The sequence below is a fragment of the Festucalex cinctus genome, chromosome 12 (genome assembly GCF_051991245.1).
Source record: "Festucalex cinctus isolate MCC-2025b chromosome 12, RoL_Fcin_1.0, whole genome shotgun sequence".
In the NCBI taxonomy this organism is placed as follows: domain Eukaryota; kingdom Metazoa; phylum Chordata; class Actinopteri; order Syngnathiformes; family Syngnathidae; genus Festucalex; species Festucalex cinctus.
Genome location: NC_135422.1, coordinates 6,635,235 through 6,655,588, shown reverse-complemented (window position 1 = coordinate 6,655,588; position 20,354 = coordinate 6,635,235). Strand labels below are relative to the sequence as shown.

The window sequence follows — 20,354 nt, the reverse complement described above, 5'->3', positions numbered from 1 at the left end:
GCCACTAAAACTATATCCGCACTAGATCATAGGGGGTAGCCGGACCTAGAAAACGAAACGAAACGAAACGAAACGAAACGAAACGAAACGAAACGAATCGAATCGAATCAAAACAAATCAAAACAAAACAAAACAAAACAAAACAAAACAAAACAAAACAAAACAAAACAAAACAAAACAAAACAAAACAAAACAAAACAAAACAAAACAAAACAAAACAAAACAAAACAAAACAAAACAAAACAAAACATATTTATTTTTAAATAAAGAAGGTATAGCAAGCTGGTGGGGTTCAGTACCGTCAACAAGATGTTTTTGGGACGTTGAAATGCTTGGAATGAATCGAGAAAATCCCCACAAGCATCGAGAAAACATACAAACTTGACACAGGAAGGCCGGAGACCAGTTTCAAACCCTCAACCTCAGAATTGAGGTGAACGGGGCTAACCACTCGACCACGATGCTGCCCCATGACAAAAATGTTGGGCCAAAAAAAAAAAAAAGTAAGTTAAAACTCTATCTTGCAATGTATAAGCCATATAAAAAACATGTCACTAGCTTCTCTCGGCCTGAGCTCATCTGAGATGGAATGATGCAATGTGGAAAAGGGTGCTGCGGTCTGACGAGTCCACATTTCAAATTGTTTTTGGAAATTTTGAACATTGTCTCCTCTGGGCCAAAGAGGAAAAGGACCTTCCAAGGTGAAAAGTAAAAGGGGGTGGTGGGGAAGAAAAGTTAAAAAACAAAAACAAAAAACAGCATCTGTAGTGGTATGTTCCCCGTTTCCTGAGTTTGGTCATGTGATGTTCAAAAGCTGACATGATTGGTTGTTACCTGAGCCTTGAGCAACTGTGATGTTATTTTCAGTCAAAAGCAAGTGGCAAAATGGCTTCCCTCTGTGATGGATAAAATGGGTGGATATAGCTGCATAGTCCACAAATGCAATATTAATCACAAGCCTGTGTTTAGATTAGTGTGGCTGCATACAACATATTCTTGTAAAGAAAATGTTGGGTTCGGCTTGCTCTTTAAATTATTAAAGCAGTTGAAATGGTAAACTATTAGAAATGTTGCCTGATGCTCTTAAAATAAAAATAATAAATATGCCCCTGGTTATGATTTAAACTTACATATCATCGAGCTGTTTCCAAAGCAGCATCCTTTTTAGATTCATTATTTGTTCCATTTGACCACACAGGTATGCATCCAGAAAAAAAAAAACACATATTGAAAAGGATCCCATGTTGCCACCCCAGCTTTTATTTACTTATTTTTAACACACAGACGGTCGGATTAGAAGATCACGGATTTGGGTTAGCTCCACGGCTGACCTGACAATTGGTGTAAGTAACACAGTGTTAAGTTTTGTTTGTGCAGCTGAGTCCTTGCAACAGCACGAATGTGACAGCACAAGATTGCCCTCGGCCTGATCACAATTCAAATATGGTTAAAATATTGCTTCCTCTTCCTAAGTGTTGGTGTATTGCTGTTTGTGATTCTCCACTTGTGTTTTAAATTTATAACAGAGATAGGTAGGTAGGTAGCTACAGAGTCCTGCAATGTCTATTGCAATAATTTAAATGTTTTTTTTTTTGTTTTTTGTTTTTTTTAACGTAAAATTGGTTATTTAAATTTTAGAGTGTTAATTTTATTGTTACAGTAAACATTGTTTTTTACATGCACGTTTTAATATTTTCTTTTAAAAACAAAAAACAAACAAACAATGAAAGAATCGTGACCCTTGAGCAGCACGACAGATGAGAGTACTTTAACTGGTCAAAAGAGGGCGCTAATTTTGCCCTTCACCGTTTTGGTAGACAACATAAATCAACTATTTAGACGCATTTTCCCTGCACTTTCACTCAAATAAATAAACTATTCGTTTTAAAATATTAACAGTAAGTACGTCCATCACTTAATTAAAATTGACGTGGGCGTGGTTATCACTGGATAACATACGCTCATGAATTAGTTTGTTTTGACGTTCGAACCTGGTCTACAATAAATACATAAATAAATTATATGTATACATGTACAGTATTTGTATTTCTGGGGGTCATGAAACAACAGATAATAAAAAAATAATAGTTTTCTTGTTTCCATAGGGAAGCGTAAATTGTCACGTGTTCCCAGATAGCCAATCAAATCTTGCAACAAGGCTTTTGCGTTATTACTCTCGGTTTTGACTTACAGGCATGGTCTACAACTAGGTTCAACCTCTAGTAAAGTCAATACACTGAATACTTCTAATCACACATCTTTGATAAAATTAATTAGGTAGTGAAAATATTGTTTGCACACTTTTTACGAGTATGTTTATAGAAGTTTTACCTGGCAGTCAAGCTCTGGGGAAAACAATGAAAAGGATTGTGATTGGTTGGTAGCGTGCTGGCGGGGCTTTGTAAAGTTCCTAACAGAAAGGCAACACAAATCTCGTCTAAAGTAATGTTTCTTATCATCAATAATAGTTCACAATCGACCACGTAAGTTCCCTGTAACGATGTGTTTTAATGAAAAATACGCGTAAAAGTGTCTGTCAGACTGTCAGTGTTTATTATTTTCCGACGCAACAGATTCACCTGAGCGCGCTCCACCAAAACCACTCTCAGTCATTTGTTAGCAAGTTAGCAACTGGCTAGCATCGGTTTCAACTTCACGATGAGCTTTTTACGGGAGAAAAAGCGTAAGTATTCTCTTGATTGAACTGCTGGTTTCTCTCTGGTCTCACTTCGTCGCGGTTATTTACGCCCGTGATTGATACAGTACGTCCTTGATGTTGTCGTTGGCGCTGATTGTTGTTTTGCAGTGCTGCTAAAAGCGAAAAGCAAAGCTCAAAACTGCAGCAACATAAGAGAAGAAGTCAACATCTGCCATCAGCTTGGAGAGCTGCTATCACGAAACGGTAAGTTGCTCGATTTCTGCTCTATTCCTACCGTTTACTTACAAGAGACATTGACGGGTTGAAAGTCCTGTCTCTACTTTTTTTTTTTCTTAATACATATTTGTATTCACTTTATTAATTGCTCAATTAGTTATTTTGAATGAAAAATATATTTAAAACGTGTATATTATTTTTTGTGCCCTCTGTATATTTTTTTGCATTTCCCACCCACTGACACACATGCACAAATGTTTGCAAATAATACATTATGTTTTTTGTTTTTTTTGTCGATTTGTTTTTTTCATCCAGGTGACTATGCAGCTGCCATTGAGGAGCACCAGCAGGCGTTGACGCTGTCTCGGGTGCTAAATGACGTAATTGAACGAGCCGTGGCAAATCGTAAGATAGGAGAGTGCTATGCAGAGCTGGGCAACATTGAGACTGCACTCAAAGTGAGTTCAAAATCTTCCCTACATGTATATATTCATTTGCAAACAGAAGCTCTTTACCGTCTATAAATGCGTTGTGTGCGTCTTTGTCTAGCATCAGCGCTGTCACCTGGACTTGGCTCGCTCTGTCGGAAATCGCATTGAGGAGCAGCGGGCGCTCGCCACAATAGGTCGGACTTACCTCTTCTGCTTCGAATCAGACCAATCGAGGGAAAGTCTCAAACAAGCGGAAGATGCTTTCAGGAAGAGCCTCACCATTGTAGATGATCTTCAAGGTGTCAACCTGCTGCTGCTCTCTGCCCCTTTTTATGTATGAGTATAATAATGACTTCTAATAATCTGTGTATACCCTCGTGTGCCTTTTTTAAGAGACTATACCAGAGCGAGAGATTCATGAAATGAAGGCTGGAGTTTTCCTTAATCTCGGTTTGGTTTGTGACCACCTGGGAGAGCCCGAGCGCTGCAGCGAGTTCATCCGACGCAGTGTGTTCATTGCAGAGTAAGAGCTTTCCTGGTGTTGGATTTTTGTTAGACTTATGGACCAAATGTTCCAATATATTATATTGCAGGCTGAATTTCACAGAGTTGCCTGATAGTCATCTGTCCATTCAACTCTGACCTTGGTCTCTTTGTCTCTTCTCCTTTGCTCTTACAAAAGGAAGCGTGGGCTGCAGGAGGATCTCTATCGGGCCAAATACCACCTGGGCAATATCTTCTTCCGCAACGGTCAGCATTCCAACTCCTTACGCTTCTTGGAGCAGGCCAAAGAATGCGCCCGAAAGATGAAGGACAAGTTCGGCGAAAGCGAGTGCTTCCACTTGATCGGCAAGGTGACAACTTGCTCTTGAAAAGTGATTATGAAAAAAATCTGGGTTCAAATGATAGATTTTTTTTTTTTTTTTTTTTTGGCACATTCAGGTCCAGCTTTCTTTGGGTGATTTTGTAGCCGCAAGACGATCCCTTAAAAAAGCTCTGCTGTTGGGTTCCCAGCAGCAACAGGACAAGCAGGCGGTGACGAAAATCTTTAAATATGGTAAAAAAAAAAAAAAAAAAACTTACTTTTTTTTTTTTTTTAAATAGGCTACTGTAAATCCAATTTTTTTTATAAGTAGGGATATGTAAAGGACTAAGAGTAGACCATTTGTTGAGGCTGCATAAAATATTTTATTGTAAAGAAAATGTTTATGGTGACTTCCTCTTGAAGGTAAAACTCAACTCACAACAAAAATAATAACACAAATTGCATAGTTAAACTGTTACTCCGTTTTAGAGGCTTCACCAGCTTATTGCTAGCTTTCAATGGAAAACACTATCGACAAGATAAGTGAGAATGGCACTAGAAGTCACGGGGAGATATGACATCAAATAAATATTCACACACAAACACTGTATGAACACATACATATAGGTAATATAACAAATACTCATGACATAGGCGTATAGTCTCCCTCATCTGTGAAAAACGAGTAATATTAATATCTATTCGTTTAATCTATACAAGACGTGTGTATCTTCATGCATGCACTGCACCACACTGCCCCTAAGAGGCCAAGGCGTGAACAGCGGGTATTCATTTTATGTATTCATTTTAATTTATTGAATTTTTGTTGTTGTTATTTATTCTAATAGATTTTTTTTTTTTACTTATTACCAAGGTATTTTCTGGTTGTTCTTTAACTTACCTTTAAAGTTGAGTCCAACCGTCACATGCAAGTCCCACTCTCTACCAACTTCAGCTACTCCAAAACAACTGAATTCACATAGTTAGTTGTACACATTTGGAGACTAGTGTTGTAATACAATTTTCTTAAATCCTTGGTTTTCCACAGCACTGTGCAGTCAAAGGTACTTTCGCATGAACACGGCCGGAAATTCTGTTACTTTCTGTGCGTGGGCAGAGCTTGGCAACAGTTTTCTGGCAAGGGATTTGTTGAGTTGTGTGACGACTTTGAGTTAACAGGTTTAGCCAAGTGTTGCACACTGCATGTTGGTGTGTTTGTGCAAGTTTGTCATATTACTTCAGTAGGCTACTTTTAATTCTGCTTAGCAAAGCTTTCAAAGGGCCGTACATAGTCCGTTTCGTGTGTTGCGGAGTTGCACAGGACTCCAAAATGATCCTAAATGTCAAAATTTTAAAGCGGCGCTGGCTTCATGCTGCTGTTTGCTTTCATCACCATCCCAATTTGTTTTTGTTTGGCGAAGCGCAGCCGTTCTCACACAATACAACACAATACACAATACAAATAAATTGCACACAAAGCGCCCCCATCTGGCCAGGAAGGGAATAGATTCAGAGGAATTTCTGAATTGGGGGGAGGAATATTGATGCATTGATGAATCCATATTTTGACTCCTAATTTAATAGTGTAGCATAGCACAAGAGAGATGAGACTGAATCAACAGGTGACAGTCAAGCATTGAACACTTTACTGCCTCAATTGACTGAAAATATCAAGTACTATTTCCACTCTCTCAAATACAATTCTTTCTTTCATCTATTGAACTGTATTTACCCTTCTATCTATTGTTATCAAATGATTTTTTCCCCAAAACAATTCCACAGCCGACCGGGGCTGTAAGCTTGAAGAGGAATTGGGGGAGTATCAGGCCAGAAAACTGAACTCCCATGAGGCCATTGGGCTGGCAGAACAACTCGGAGATCTCTCGGCCAAGGTCGGCTGCTTCCACAAAGCCCTGGATGCATATCAAGCTCAGGTGATTTTTTAAATATTTTTTTTTAAATACGTGTTTTAGTTAATTACATTTGAGCTGTAATCTATGAATGCACTATTTAAATTAATGACGCTTATCCGTCCGGATTAGCTTACAGGAGCCGAGGCGTTGGGGAAGCCCGCACGCGAGCTGGCGGTCATCCACGTGTCTCTGGCCGCCACCTTCAGTGACCTGCGGCGGCACAGCGAGGCCGTGCAGCACTACAAGCAGGAGCTGGAGTTGCGGCAGGGCAGCCCGGGCGAGGTAATCCGATTTGCGATTGATTGGGGGGGGGGCAAAACGTGTCGTTCGCACGTCAACTCGGATCTGCGCGCGTGCGTCAGGAATGTAGCACTTGGCTGAACATCGCGGCGGCCCAGGAGGAGAGCGGCGGCGCTCCCGAGGATCAAGACAGCAGCTACAGTGCGGCACTTGACTGCGCGCAGATGTGCGGGCGGGCCAGGTTACAGGTGAGGACGCCGCGGAATCTCAGAATGTTCTTAACTCCTTTTTTGCTCATCGTTCCACTCTCTCAATCGGTCCTTAGAGCCAAAATGAGTCCAGTCACAGGAAAAGACATCTCACCCACCCTCAGGCTAACTGCAGTTTAGGATCTGTGTTGCCATGGTAGCAGACGGCTGTTTCATCACGATCATACGCCTTTGCGGATTTTCTTTGGCAACATTTCCTGTATTTCTGAACACCCGTTGTACCCATAGATGCTTCTGATATTTTGGTGATTGAGTTTAGCTGTGACCTAGGGGGAATAGAGCCTTAGTGGTTAGCATGTCTGCCTTACAGTCGACAGGTTCTGGGTTCAAACCCCCTGCGTGGAATTTGGATGTTGATTTTTGCAGGTGTTCTGGCCTCCTCCCACATTCACAAAACGTGCAGGTTAAGTTAGCAGAATACTCTAAATTATCCATAGGAGTGTAAAGTCATCAGTTGCCGCCGTATCCATATTTGGAAGTGCTGATCTTGGAGCCTACCAGGAAGTCAAAACTGAGATTTTGTCACTGGTTAGAACACACCTTGACAAGATGTAACGCTGTTGCAAAAGACAGCCTTGATTTTGCTCATTTCAAGAAGGAGGAGGACACAAGCAGCAGAGAACATTGTTAGTTTATTGTTACAGCTCATCTCCAATTGGAGGCGCTTATCTGACACGGCTGCAGCTGCGCTTGAATAGAACATTTTCCAATAAAGTTGGGCTGGGGAAAAAAAGAGTCCACCCGACGCACGTAACATAGAGGAAGTTATTGAGCTCACTATTACGTATAATTTAGATATGATGATGTATGTGTGAACTAAATGGTAATGTTTGTTTACCTTAAATGTAATCGCTAATGCGCTAAAGCTAGTCACGATTGCTAACTGTTTAGCATAGGTCAATTTTGGCTGCATTTAATAGTGAGCATTATTAAAGGCCAACAAAATTCACAGAATTTAATAAATATTTAGTAGTTATACTCACTCATTTCAACTCATATAGCTATAATCATGTACAGTATGTGTAAACTAAATGGTTAAATGGTAATTGCTAGCACACTAATGCTAATCACGATTGCTAATCATTTATCACAGGCTAATTTTGTTCATGTTTAATAAATACATCTGTACAGAAGATAATAAATAATTAGTAGTTATATCCACTCGCGTTGAGCCTGAGAGGTAAAACAATATATATTGGGGGGATTATTATTTGATGGAATTATTAATAGGATATCCAATTTTAAAAAGATCCAATAGTGTCAGCCCTAAATTCGAGGCGCCTTGCCATCTCGCTTGCCGCCCAGCAATGCTCCATTCCTTCACCACATAGACACTGAATGGGTTTGACAACAGCATCCTGCTAAATGCAGTGTAAAAAGGGCTTTATAAACATATTTGTAAATTAATACCTCTCTGACGGGCATCAACAAATCAAAATTTTTTCTTTTCAAACAGCTCCCGCATTGTGCACGTGTACCTAATGTTGTGGTCAGTGAGTGTGCATATGCAGTGGTCAGCTCGGATTTTTCCTCCCCTACAGAAGAATGTTTTGAAGCTATGGTTGGCAACCCAGAAACGAAAGGGCTCGTCAGATGCCAACGACACTGAGGCTAAACTGCTGCAGCTGTGCGCCGCCAATGGCTGGAGTCCAGATGGCAGTGATGGAGAGGAGGAAGCGGAAGAAGAGATGGACAATAGCGAACCTCTGGATGATAGCGATGTCGTCCTCTCAGACTCAGGTTAGCCTGTTGAGTTTGTTTCTCGCTATGCGTCTGCTCTCAAGTTGGTCTCTCAATGCCTTGTATTGTTTCTAGAGGACGACCTGGAAGGATATGACAAGATGGTGTCCGGGAGGAGGAAAGCCGGACGGGTAAGGAGGAGGGAGAAACAATTATTTCTCTCTCGCAGCTTCAGTGTTAATTTTCTGCTGCGCTGCTTCTTTCTGCAGTGGAACAAAAGGAATGAAAAGGGTGAGACGGCCCTCCACAGGGCTTGCATAGAAGGCAACTTGAAGCAAGTCCAGTGTCTGTTAGAACAGGTGGGTTCAAGATAGATTTAAGCTAGGGGTGTGACCGTGCACAAAATCACATTTCGATTCGGTTCGGTTTCTTGGAGTCGTTGGTTCGGTATATTTTCGGTACAAAGAACGGTGAAAAAAACTTTAAAAAGTTTGTTTATTTTGAAAAGATGACAAGTGAACGGTGCATATTTAGAAACAAATAAATAAAAGCGACCCCTTTGGGTTATATTTAAATAAATTATGCAAAAATAATAAATAAAAGCGACCCAGTTGGGTGATATTCGAGTAAATTATACAAAAAAAAGCATATAAAACATCTAATTTCCAGTAATGCAGTCAATAGCATTCTTAGTTACAGTAGAAAAGAAAAAAGTAGTTTCCCTGTACAGTCTTTATATGTACTGTAATATATTTTTCCTCAAGTTGATGATATAAAAATTAAGTATTAAAAAAAATATATATATATATATATATATTTTTTTTTTTTAATTTCCTTATAATTTGGCCAAATGAGTTCAAAATACATTTGATATAGTAATTATAAAATCAAATATTTTTACTTGTCGGTGGGAAAAATAAAGTCTCTCTTTCCCATATTGGCCCAATTAGTTTATTGCACAGTTTTCCATAAACACATATTACAAATCACAAATTACATATCATAAATATTTTTTTAAATATATTTGGGGGTGCATGTGTATTTGTGGCATTGGAGTATGTTTTTATTATTATTATTATTATTGATATTATTAATATTATTATTATTATTTTATTTATTTGTTTTTATTTATTTATTTTTTTGAACTTTGCTATATTGGTGGTCACTAATCCAAAATCGTATATGCTTCTGCTGTCAGGGCCACCCAGTGAATCCCAAAGACTACTGTGGCTGGACTCCCCTGCACGAGGCCAGCAACTACGGTCACTACGGTAACCGATTTACGCTCATTCAACTGCTGCACTGCATATGTTTCTTTGAAAGAATTCCGCCTCACCCAGTCCTTCATTTTCATCCAGACATTGTGGCCATGCTGCTGGACAGAGGCGCCAACATAAACGACCCCGGTGGCGACTTGTGTAAAGGCGTGACTCCCCTCCATGACGCCCTGTCCTGCGGAAACTTCCCGGTGGCCAGACTCTTGGTGGAACGAGGGGCCTCCGTCAACCAACGCGATGCTAAGGTATGCGCGTGTGTTTGTGTATGTATTAGTGCTTGAGTGTGTTCTCGTGTGGTAATTTGTGTCATTGTTTGTCTGACTTTATTTATGTCACCAGTCTCCCCACAATATTGTGATACTGATAATCATCCTATTGATAGTCTACATCCATAATATCCAATATTAGAATATTATATGTTTTTGTTGACTTCATTAGGGTTATTTCTCAGGGTCTTTTAATTTATTTTGTATTTATATTGTTCAAGTGTAATATATTCTCATATTTTAGGTTGAATGTAAGTAACCACACAAATTTTAGAAATAAATGGGTCATATTTTCTTTTCCTACCGTTGCTGACTATTCTGTATTTGAATAGTATCATTTAGGGCTGTGCAATTAATATAAATTCAATTAAAATTTTTATAATAAAAGTTTTACAATCTACCATTATAAAATCAGCATAATCAAAAAAAAAAAAAAAAAAGATTATCAATATACATTTTTGAATTGTTTAAATTTATATATTTGCACCTTTTTAAAAATTTAAAATAACTAATTTAATAAATTTTGTTTCACCCAAAAAGAACTTGCATAATTATTGTGTATCAAATAATTTTTTGGGCTTAATATTTTTTTATTTTATATTCTATTTTATTTTATTCTTTTTAACGTTTAAATATTTTCTTGTTTTATACCAAAAAAATAAATGATCGACCTACTGCACAGTGCACAAGCTGCCATCCAACATAAATAAATACTTATTATTATTATTATTATTATTATTATTATTAAATCTTTTTTGGTCCACAAGGAAAGGAACTTGCATAATTATAGTGTTTCGATTTTGTTTAATTGGTCTTAATATTTTTGAATGCTTAAACATTTTCTTGTTTTGTACTAAAAAAAAAACAAATAATCATTTGAATAATTGTGCTTTCAATTATTGCCAAAATATATATATATATTTTTTTCCCATAATCGAGCAGCCCTAGTATCACTTGACCAAGTCTCTTCTAACATCTCATACTAAAAAAATAAAAGCATGTATCATTCCTGCTGATATCGGATAATACTCTAGGCTGCCATGTTGGTGGATGTTAGATGTGCTAGATCTTTTTTCTATAAGGAATAATAATCATTGTCACCCATATAAAACCATTATTAACTGTCCTGGCAATTAAAGTAATATTTTTTAAGTACGGATGGACGAGTACAGATACCAGGTAAAGGTGGTATCAAACATTCCTGTTCATGAGTGTTGTTAAAGTCTTCACTGTGTTAATAATAAAACATAGCACTTTAATGATGGTGTGAAGCTTGAGTTGAGTAAAAAGCCAAATCTTGAAAATGTTTATTTATTTATTTATTTATTTATCTATTTATCATCAATGTCTTTCAATCCCAATCAATTTGGTCAGGGTGATACTGCATTGGAAGAACTCCATCATTGGCTGAGGAGGCACAAAAAGGAGCTGGACCAAGAGACCAAACAAGAGTGTGCAGCTACGGAGCGACTGCTGAAGAAAGCCCTTGCAGGAGGAGGTCATTTTTTATTTTTATTATTCAGTCAGTCGGCACCCAAAACATTCTCTCAAATCAGATCTCAATTTCCCTGCCTTCCGCAGTGCCCCTCGCTGCTCCCCCTCCCAAACCTTTTGACGCCCTGCAGGACAGCCAGCTGTTCGATGCCGAAAACTCTGAACCACTTTCGCCCTCTGGAGGGCGCTGTGTCTCCAGCCAAGACTGGCCAACGAGCCGCGATCGGTCAGAGGTGAACGCTTGTCCTCGCCCCAAGAAGCGGCAGCTCGGCAGTTCCTCTAAGCGACTCCGAGCCAGAGGGACGGACGCCTCTCTTCTTTATGGGGTTCGCCATTTTGTTGTCGAAAGCCATTTTTTGCTTTGTGCATGACAAAGTAAATAAACATTTGTTTTGTTTTCAGACAAAGACCAGCTCTTCTGACGACAGTGACTCCGACAGCCCGGTTAGTCCCCTGCACCCGGTCCGCCAAAGACCCTCATTCCTAGCAGCTCAGTGTCAAAAAGATCCAACTCCAAACAAAGAGGCGGGTTCAGTTACCAACCGAGACACGGAAAGTGGACAGGATCCTCCTGCTCCGTTCGTCTTCGCGCAGGACGAGTACCAAACCGCCATCCGAGGGTTGGGCAGCGCCAAAACCCTCCTGCAGGGCCGCTCAGCACAACCTCACTTCCCCAACATGGCTGGCCTCTCATCCAGCAGCAAACCAGCTCTGATTCCCGAGGAGGAATATCTGGTTGACGACTGGCTGGAGGACGATTTGGGGGAAAGTCGGCCTAAAAAGAAGAGGTTTCGAGTTGAGCAGAACGGCGAAAGAGAGGACCAAACTGTATCTTCAATTGCGAGAGCGCCAAACCTTCAAATGTCCTACAGGAGTGAGAAATAAGCAAAGATTTAATCTTGTCATTGTGTCCATAGTTTCGCTAATATTTGTATGCTTTCAGGTTCTGCACTTCCGCCATCCAACACCAGGGGGCCGTCTGTGAAAAGGAACAGCTCAGTGAAGCCTCATCAAGTGAAAATGACTCAGATGCCTGGCATGGTCCGTTTGGGCAGACGAGAAGTTAACAGGTCACACAGTCCCACCCTGACAGATGATGACATGAGACCAGCGACGCCTCCGTCACCTCATCCAGGACACATGCAGGTCAGAGAACAACAATGCATTGTTATATTGTAGGCAACATACTGAGATAAATGCTCTTTATTTGCCTTTAAAATTGATAATATAAAAATGGGTTGCACAACTGGTGATTTTTTTTTTTTTTTTATACTTGGTGTTGGCAATTACTTTTTCTGTGTACTTGTTTTACATCGGCACAACTGGTAGCTAATACACTTTGCATAAATGTAGTCCAAAGCTCACACATTTGTTTACTGTCAAATATTATTGGATGACGTAATTAATCTCAGTTATGCAACGCAACTTAAAGGCCTTAAATGGAAAATGATATGTGGTTTTCCTTCGGTTTTAGTTGGAACAAACATCCATCCTATGTAGCAATATTTCATGAAAGATGATTAAAAAAAAAAACATTCACTTACATCAACATCCAGGTATGGAAACTAAAATATTAACCAATGATTCTATGAAAGCCAATTAATGAATACATTATTATTCAATTACACACGTTCCATTAGATAGTACAAAACTAACCTAATAAGACATTTTTATTAAGGATTTTAAATTGAAATTCAATTTTGTGTCTTTTCAGCCTCCTGCTCAGAGGCCGTTCACCTCCAATCATTTATCACTGCCTCCACCAATAAGAATGAGGGTCAGAGTTCAGGACGACATCTTCCTCATTCCAGTTCCGCAAAGGTTTGATAACACAGCTAAACCCAGTCATACTTTTGATCGATAAAATTTCTATTAAACCAGTGACAGATAATTTTTTAAAGAAAATTATATACAGTATGTATTTTATTTGTATTGTATTTTTTTTTAGTTTTATTTTACTGAATTTTATGATTCAAATAAAAGTGGCAATTAAAACTCCTTTAGTTTTAGCCTCTGTTCAAAAATGAATTTAATGCAAATTAATACAGGTTCAACTTTTAAGCATGATACTATGAAGTTGGCAATGAGTGAGCATTAATGCACTGAATAATAAAATTGTATTTTTCTCAGTTGATTAAAGCAGGTAAAGGTTTAAAATAGATGCATGGAATACTGTAATGGAGAAAGTAATTGTACCACCCAAGTTGAATTAGCAAATAAACGATTAATGTTTGGACTAGTGTACTCTAAGTATTAAAATAAACCTGGAAAAAAAATGTATTGGCAGCGAGGCGGAATCTTGCACGGTCTCGTGGCTCTGCGAGCAGGCGGCGCAGCGTTACTACCAGAAGTGTGGCTTGCTGCCTCGCCTGTCGCTGCAGAAAGAGGGCGCTCTGCTGTCGCCGCACGACCTTCTGTTGGCCGTCCTGCACACCAATGAGGAGGTGTGAACCGCATTAACGTCTTTTTGTCCTAACAACATGTTGACTGACCAAGGCTGATGTCGCAGGTGTTGGCTGAGGTGTCGTCTTGGGACCTCCCCCCTCTGCAGGAGCGCTACAAGAAGGCGTGCAGCAGCCTGGTAGTTGGTGAGAAACGAACACGCGCATGCAAATATCTTAACTCATTCGAACCCAAAAACGTGTAAACACGTTTTTTAATAATTTGAACTTCACTCCCAAAAACGTATTTACACGTTTTTATGTTTTGTTTTTTGTTTTTGTTTTTGTTTTTTTAATGCACGAGCATACAAAAGGCTTTTATGTGGCTTAAGTGGCTTAAAGCAATAGTAGTTATTAAAAAAACAGCCAGCAGAGTATAAGAGATCCTCCAGGGCCATGTTGCAACAAGCTCTTTTTGCCAGTGTTTTCAACAGGTTTGTGAATAATGATTAAGTGTAGCTATATTCTAATGCTAATTGCTGCAAAATTGAAACAGATACAAATATACTTTTTTTCCTGATGAAAGAAGAGACTCGAATCTTTCTTTTGGTAGGTTCCCCGTTTTTATAGCAATAATAGAACACAATATTCTGTGGGCCTTGCAAAATCAGTCAAAATCCAGTAAAATAGGCGGGAGCGAAATGGGTTGATTGCTTCAGTGAAAATGGCTGGGAGTGAATGAGTTAATTCACTCAGTGGCTGAAAGGGGAAGTCGCCAAAAAAAAACTAACTAACTAAATAAATAAATAAATAAATAAAATAAATTTTAAAAAATCTGGTATTCTGGTTAACGTTGCGTTAGTGGTATATGAGTTAAGCAGCGCAAAATCCATCCGTTTTCATCCATCTCAGGGGCGGCCATTTTGCCACATTCCGTCGACTGAAGATGACATCAATGTTCCTCAGGTAACAACCAATCACAGCTCAGCTTCAGAAAACATGTGATCTGTGATTGGTTGTTGCCTGCGACCTGAGCAACTGTGATGTCATCTTCATTCGACAAGTGTCAAAATGGCCGCCCCCTGAAATGCATAAAAATGGCTGGATTATGCTGCATAATTCATATTCCACAAAATGTCACTTTAATCAGAATGTCATGTTTAGACTAGTGAGGTCACATATAAAATATTGTCGAGAAATGTTTAAAGTGATACTTGACTCACTGAGCCATTTTCAGCAGTAAAAAGTTAATATTTTGTCTATAATTAATGTGGTTACATCATTATTTTTCATGTACAATTAGTAGTACCTTGAAATAGTATTTTTTCTACTTGCTGTCGACTGATGATATCACCTGTGCTGAGGCAGGAGCTAACGACGAATCATGGCTTAGTTTACTGACCAAACCCAGAAAACAGGTGAGCAATGATTGGCCATTACCTACTTCTTCAGCACAGGTGATGTCATCATCAGTCGACAGCAGGTAGAAAAAATACTTTTTAAAGGTATAAATTGTACATGAAAAATAATGAAGTTACAAATTCATTCTGGACAAAATATTTACTTTTCACTGCTAAAAATTGTTCAATGAGTCAAGTATCCCTTTAAGTTTGACTTCCACTTTAAAAAGGCACATATTATGGAAAATTAACTTTTTAATTCCTTCTATACAACTAGTTGGGTCAATATAGCATGTCACAGGAAGCTATTTAATTTTTAAATTGTGGCTGAAAAAATACTTTCAAATACTGTGTGTGTCCCCGCAGAGGAAAACAGGCGCGTCAGCCGGCTGTGCGAGGTGCAGGACGGGAGCTCCTCGGTGCTGGTGTGCGGGCTCGGCTTGGCCGCGCCGTCCCTCGCCGCCCTCCTCCGCGCCCTCAAACTGCAGACCAGCCTCACCGAGCTGCGCATGTCGGGCAACCGCCTCGACGACGGCCTCCTCGCCGAGCTGGTCGCCGCCGCCGCCACCATGCCTCGACTCTGCGTGCTGGACATTTCGGCCAATCAGGTCACAGGGGAGGGGCTTGAGAAGGCGGCTAAAAGTTTAGAGGGGCATAGACATCCGGTGTTTCCAGTAAGTCGCATTTTTGTAATATTTTCCCTTTTAGTGAAAATGAATATTGGTTATCGGCTACTAATGTAGTCAGTATCTGTGTTTGCAGTTATTCTTCTAAATCACTTAAATTGAGTTTGTTGGGACTTTTTTTAATTTTTTTTTTGGATCACTACATAGTTTAACATGTATCCTGACCAAGGTTATGATAGTTAGTGATAGTTAGTATATATGTCGTTTTAACTTTTAATTTTAAATTTCCTTTAGTTTTAATTAGTTTTTAACACAGATTTGTTGGTTTGTATTTTTTCGGAAAGGCTTAGTTTTAGTATTAGTTGTAGTTTTTTTTTTTTTTTTTTTTTTTTTTTCAAAAATACGGAGTATTTGTCAGTTGTAAGATAAAAAAAATATATTAAATAAATAAATAAATAAAAAGTGACATTTAGTATTGCGTAATAAAGACCTTCCTTCTTATGGATGTACAGGATACCAAAATAAATACATTTAAAATGAAACCCGAAAGCTCATGTATGATTTGACAATGACAAAAACGAAGTACATTTTCGCAATATTTATTGTTAGTGTTAGGGATAAGCGACTACTAATACCAGGTGCAGATATCAGTGCTACATGTCTGACAGATGCACATTCATATGCAATTTCTGTAAGTATGTGTAGAGAAATAGAAAAACAAACGTGCAATTTTTAGGAAAAAATGTAATCTTTTTTTTTTTTGGAAATTCACAAATTTTATGTATCAAAAGCACAAGCGGTATCGGTGCTTAGTATCAGTAATTGAGTACTTTTACTGGTATCGGCCTGTAAAAAGTGTGATCAAACATCCCTAATTAGTTATAAATATAGGTGGTAGTTTCGATTAGTTTTTCTCTTTTTATTTATTTATTTTTCCCGCGTTTTTGTTTTTATTGTATTTCGTTAAGAGAAAGGTTTTTTCAATTTTAGTTTTATTTATTTCTTTAATTTTTGCTATAATAATAACATTGGTAATAGGGCTGCACAATATATCGGAAAAATATCAATATCGCGATATTGGCCCTTGCAATATGCATATCGCAAAGGCATGCAATAAGTTTTATATGGAATTTTATGCTTTTTATATGAATTTGACCATTCAGATGCTAACTAAAATGTGCATCGCCATCTGATAGTTGAAAATTATTAAGACATAATTACAATTAATTAACTAAGATTACATTAAGGTTGCTTATTTTGCCGCATGAAAAATGTTTTTCTTTCTTTAGAAATTTAATTTCTTTAGGTAGATGTTAAATATCGCAATAATATCGATATCGCTATGTTCAGCAAGCATATCGCATGTTTTTCCAATATCGTGCAGCCCTAATTGGTACTTACTGACACGCAGTTTCCACTAACAACATGGTTGCAAACAAAGTAGCGCTAGTTTACAAAAGTATTGCCAAATTAAATTTATGTACTTTTAGACTTTTCGGACAGCCCTAACGACCATTTTTCGAAATAACAGCTAGCGAACTTTAATTCATAAGAAACAAAGAAAAACATGAGTAAATCATATTGAAAGTTTTTTTCCGTATGACTTGCCAACGATTATATGTACGTACGATGTTGGGAACTTTTGACTCCATATGTGTTTGTTTGTTCGTTTTCCCCGCTAGTGTCTGAAGGAGTTGAACCTGAGCCTGAACCCGCTGGGTGACGGCATATCAGAGTCTCTGTCGGCACTCCTGTCCTCCTGCCCGCTCCTGGCTGAGCTGTCGCTGCGCAGCTGCGGCCTGACGTCTCGCTTCCTGCAGCAGCATCGCTTGCTGCTCGCCAGCGCCCTCGCAGGTGGCGACATTTGTCCCTTTTCAACTCATCCAAGCCTGTCTCCACACGAAACGACTATATTGTTTGTCGCCCCAGGCACGGGCCACCTGAAGTCGGTGTGTCTTTCCCACAATGCACTGGGCTCCACTGGATTTGAGCTCGTGCTGAAGACGCTGCCTCTGCACACGCTCACACATTTGGACTTGGCGGCCGTGCGCAGGGGCGCCACTGATTACCCGGCGCTGGAGCATCTGACCAACCTCCTGTCGCAGGTACATACATACACTTTGTGAGTCATAAAATGAGGTGGATTGATCAATAAATGTGTTGTTATTTAAACTGTTCACGGAAGATCTACATGTTTTAATGTACGTGTTGATGTCCAGTAAAAAATAATTTCTCTTCTTAGGACAACTGTTCACTCACCCACCTCAATCTGGCAGCGAATGGTTTAACCGACAGCAGTGCAACGACCTTGGCCAGGTTTGGTGATAACGCATGCTTCTTTTTGGGATTCAATGGCGACCCTAATGAGGATACATGGCATAGAAAATGGATGGATAAATTGTGTTACTAGCTATCCTATTAAAAAATATCCGTCCATTTTTTTTAATTTTATTTTAAATTTTTTGTTTTTTTTTGTTTTTTTGTTTTTAATATAGCATTGTCCTCACCTCAGGTCACAAAATGGTGGTTTATACACTGGACTAGTTGTCAATCAATCGCAGGCCACTCAAATATTACAATATTTCTTAAAAAAAATAAAAATATGGTGATAATATTGAGCTAATTTGGGCCACTGGCAGTCGTCATATTTAATGATATAGAGGTACTAAAGTCCTTTTTTTTTTTAAATGTTTTTATTTATTTTGTTTCTAGTAATGCCTTAAAGGAGACATGCATTTTTATTTATTTATTTTTTGGGCCCCATAATTTTTCTCCCAATTGTCTTTTTATAAAAGTTCTATGACATTCTTCGGTAAAAATACAAGGGAAAAAAAAAAAAAAAAAGACTAGCAACAGGTATGGTAATTACAATTTATAAAGTCACTTTATTACTTTCCATTCACTTTTATTATGTAGTATTTAGTTTAAATAATGAAATAAAACAATTATGTTTTTGGGGGGCTGGAATGGATTCATGGAATTTGAGTTTATTTCAATGGAGAAAATTGTTTTCATATACAAGTAAATTGACTTACTATTTTCATCACGTAATCTGTAAATCAATGTAGCACTCACTGTATTTTTATACATAACTAAAGATGTTAAAAATAATAATTATAATAAAATAAATTTTAAAAATCTAAAATAAAATATGAAAAATAAAGTAATTGAAATGTAATATTAATAATTATAATGATAATAGAGAAAAATATGCCATAATAAAAAATATTTTTTATAAATTAAAAAATACCTTATGTCCCATTTAAAATCTAACATTTCTTTCAGTCTAAAGATAGCGTGTGAGAATCACTAAATTATGCACTCCTGTATTTTTTCCCTCTAAATCATCTTGTTGTTATTCTATTTTTAGGTGTCTCCCTATACGTCCCAACCTCATGAATCTGGACCTGTCAGGAAACCCGTCCATCACCTCAGTAGGATTCCACAGCATCCTCGACGCCCTCCGAGAAGCGCATCGTCCGCTCACTCTTCTAAACCTTCAAGGTACATTCTTGTATGATTTTTACCAAACTTGAAAAAAATCCATCAGAAGATGTCAAGTATTTACATTTTAATTCCATTTATTGCATCACCTTCAGGTTGCCAGCTGTTGGGGCCTTTGGCCAGCGAGGATCTGGACACTTTGTCAGAGCTGGTCCAAGACTTGCGTCTTTGCTCTCAGGGCCTCAACAAGCTGGACCGAGAGGCTTTAAAGCAGAGCTGGACCAGTCGTCAGCCTCACGGCGATTTCGTAGACCGGAAAGCAGCGTGCTTCCTCTCGACTGCGGCCTCCTCGTGATGTTAGTGAAAAGTGCTTGCAGATATTTGGTTGAATCACTTGAAATCTGCAGCGACATTTTATTTCACATTTACAGTTATGTGTGAATACTTACGTGCCCTTTAAATTATTTCTGTTGTTGTATTTTTATATAGAAATGTTTAGGTTTGTATTAGGTTGTATGTATCAAAAAATGAAAACAATTAAAGAAACTCAAGTTTTGTCATCATAAAGGGAATCATTTGTTTATTTTAGGATGTTTGATAGCACTACATTTTGTTTTCTAAATCTGTCTTTATATAGGAGAGGCTCACTTACTGCTACAAAAAGCTTCTGTATGTGTTTAGAAAGGAATTGCTTCTCCCTCCCACTGTTCGCTGAATCAGTGGAGGCTGGTGTCTGGATCTCGCTCTGCTTCATCTATCCTTCCTTTGAATTTTCCTCTGGTATCTTGGGATCTCCCAAATCTATTTGAGTTTGGGGGTTTCTGGGCTTTGTGAAGGATTCTGGTTTTGTGGGTAGCTGGATTTCACTTTGTATCGTCTTTATTTCCTTTGATCCTTCCTCTAGTCTCCTAACCTTCTGAAATACTTGACCCTGCAGTATCTAGTTAAGGTGAAGGGTATGGGATTTTTTTCATTATTAGGTTTCAGGTGAATTAAGTCAAGTCATCTTTATTTATATAGCACTTTAAAACCGCGCTTTACAGAAACAACAAAACAAACATAATACATTACCTCATTCACTCCCAACCATTTTCACAGCAGCAATTCCGTTCGCTCCCGACTGTTTTACTGGATTTTGACAGATTTTTCAAGGCCCACAGAATATTATGTTCTATTGCTATAAAAACATGGAACATATCAAACGAAAGATTGAAGTATCTCCTTTCATCAGGAAAAAAAAAAAAAGTATATTT

At 38.4% G+C, this 20,354-nt stretch overlaps 1 protein-coding gene across 1 annotated transcript; it reads left to right on the top strand.

The window, feature by feature from the left end:
- The first annotated feature begins 2,372 nt into the window (after positions 1–2,372).
- On the top strand, positions 2,373–19,644 carry tonsl (tonsoku-like, DNA repair protein). The gene is made up of 29 exons (XM_077539821.1): positions 2,373–2,483; positions 2,574–2,683; positions 2,807–2,902; positions 3,191–3,333; positions 3,425–3,605; positions 3,700–3,829; positions 3,989–4,160; positions 4,249–4,363; positions 5,894–6,045; positions 6,154–6,306; positions 6,387–6,512; positions 8,075–8,273; positions 8,349–8,404; positions 8,483–8,572; positions 9,412–9,484; positions 9,572–9,735; positions 11,131–11,254; positions 11,338–11,576; positions 11,653–12,124; positions 12,194–12,396; positions 12,965–13,071; positions 13,538–13,694; positions 13,760–13,838; positions 15,398–15,705; positions 17,340–17,511; positions 17,587–17,762; positions 17,900–17,973; positions 19,028–19,161; positions 19,257–19,644. The coding sequence occupies exons 2-29, from the start codon at positions 2,659–2,661 to the stop codon at positions 19,454–19,456; spliced, it is 4,320 nt and encodes a 1,439-aa protein (XP_077395947.1). The 5' UTR covers positions 2,373–2,483; positions 2,574–2,658; the 3' UTR covers positions 19,457–19,644.
- Positions 19,645–20,354: the final 710 nt, after the last annotated feature.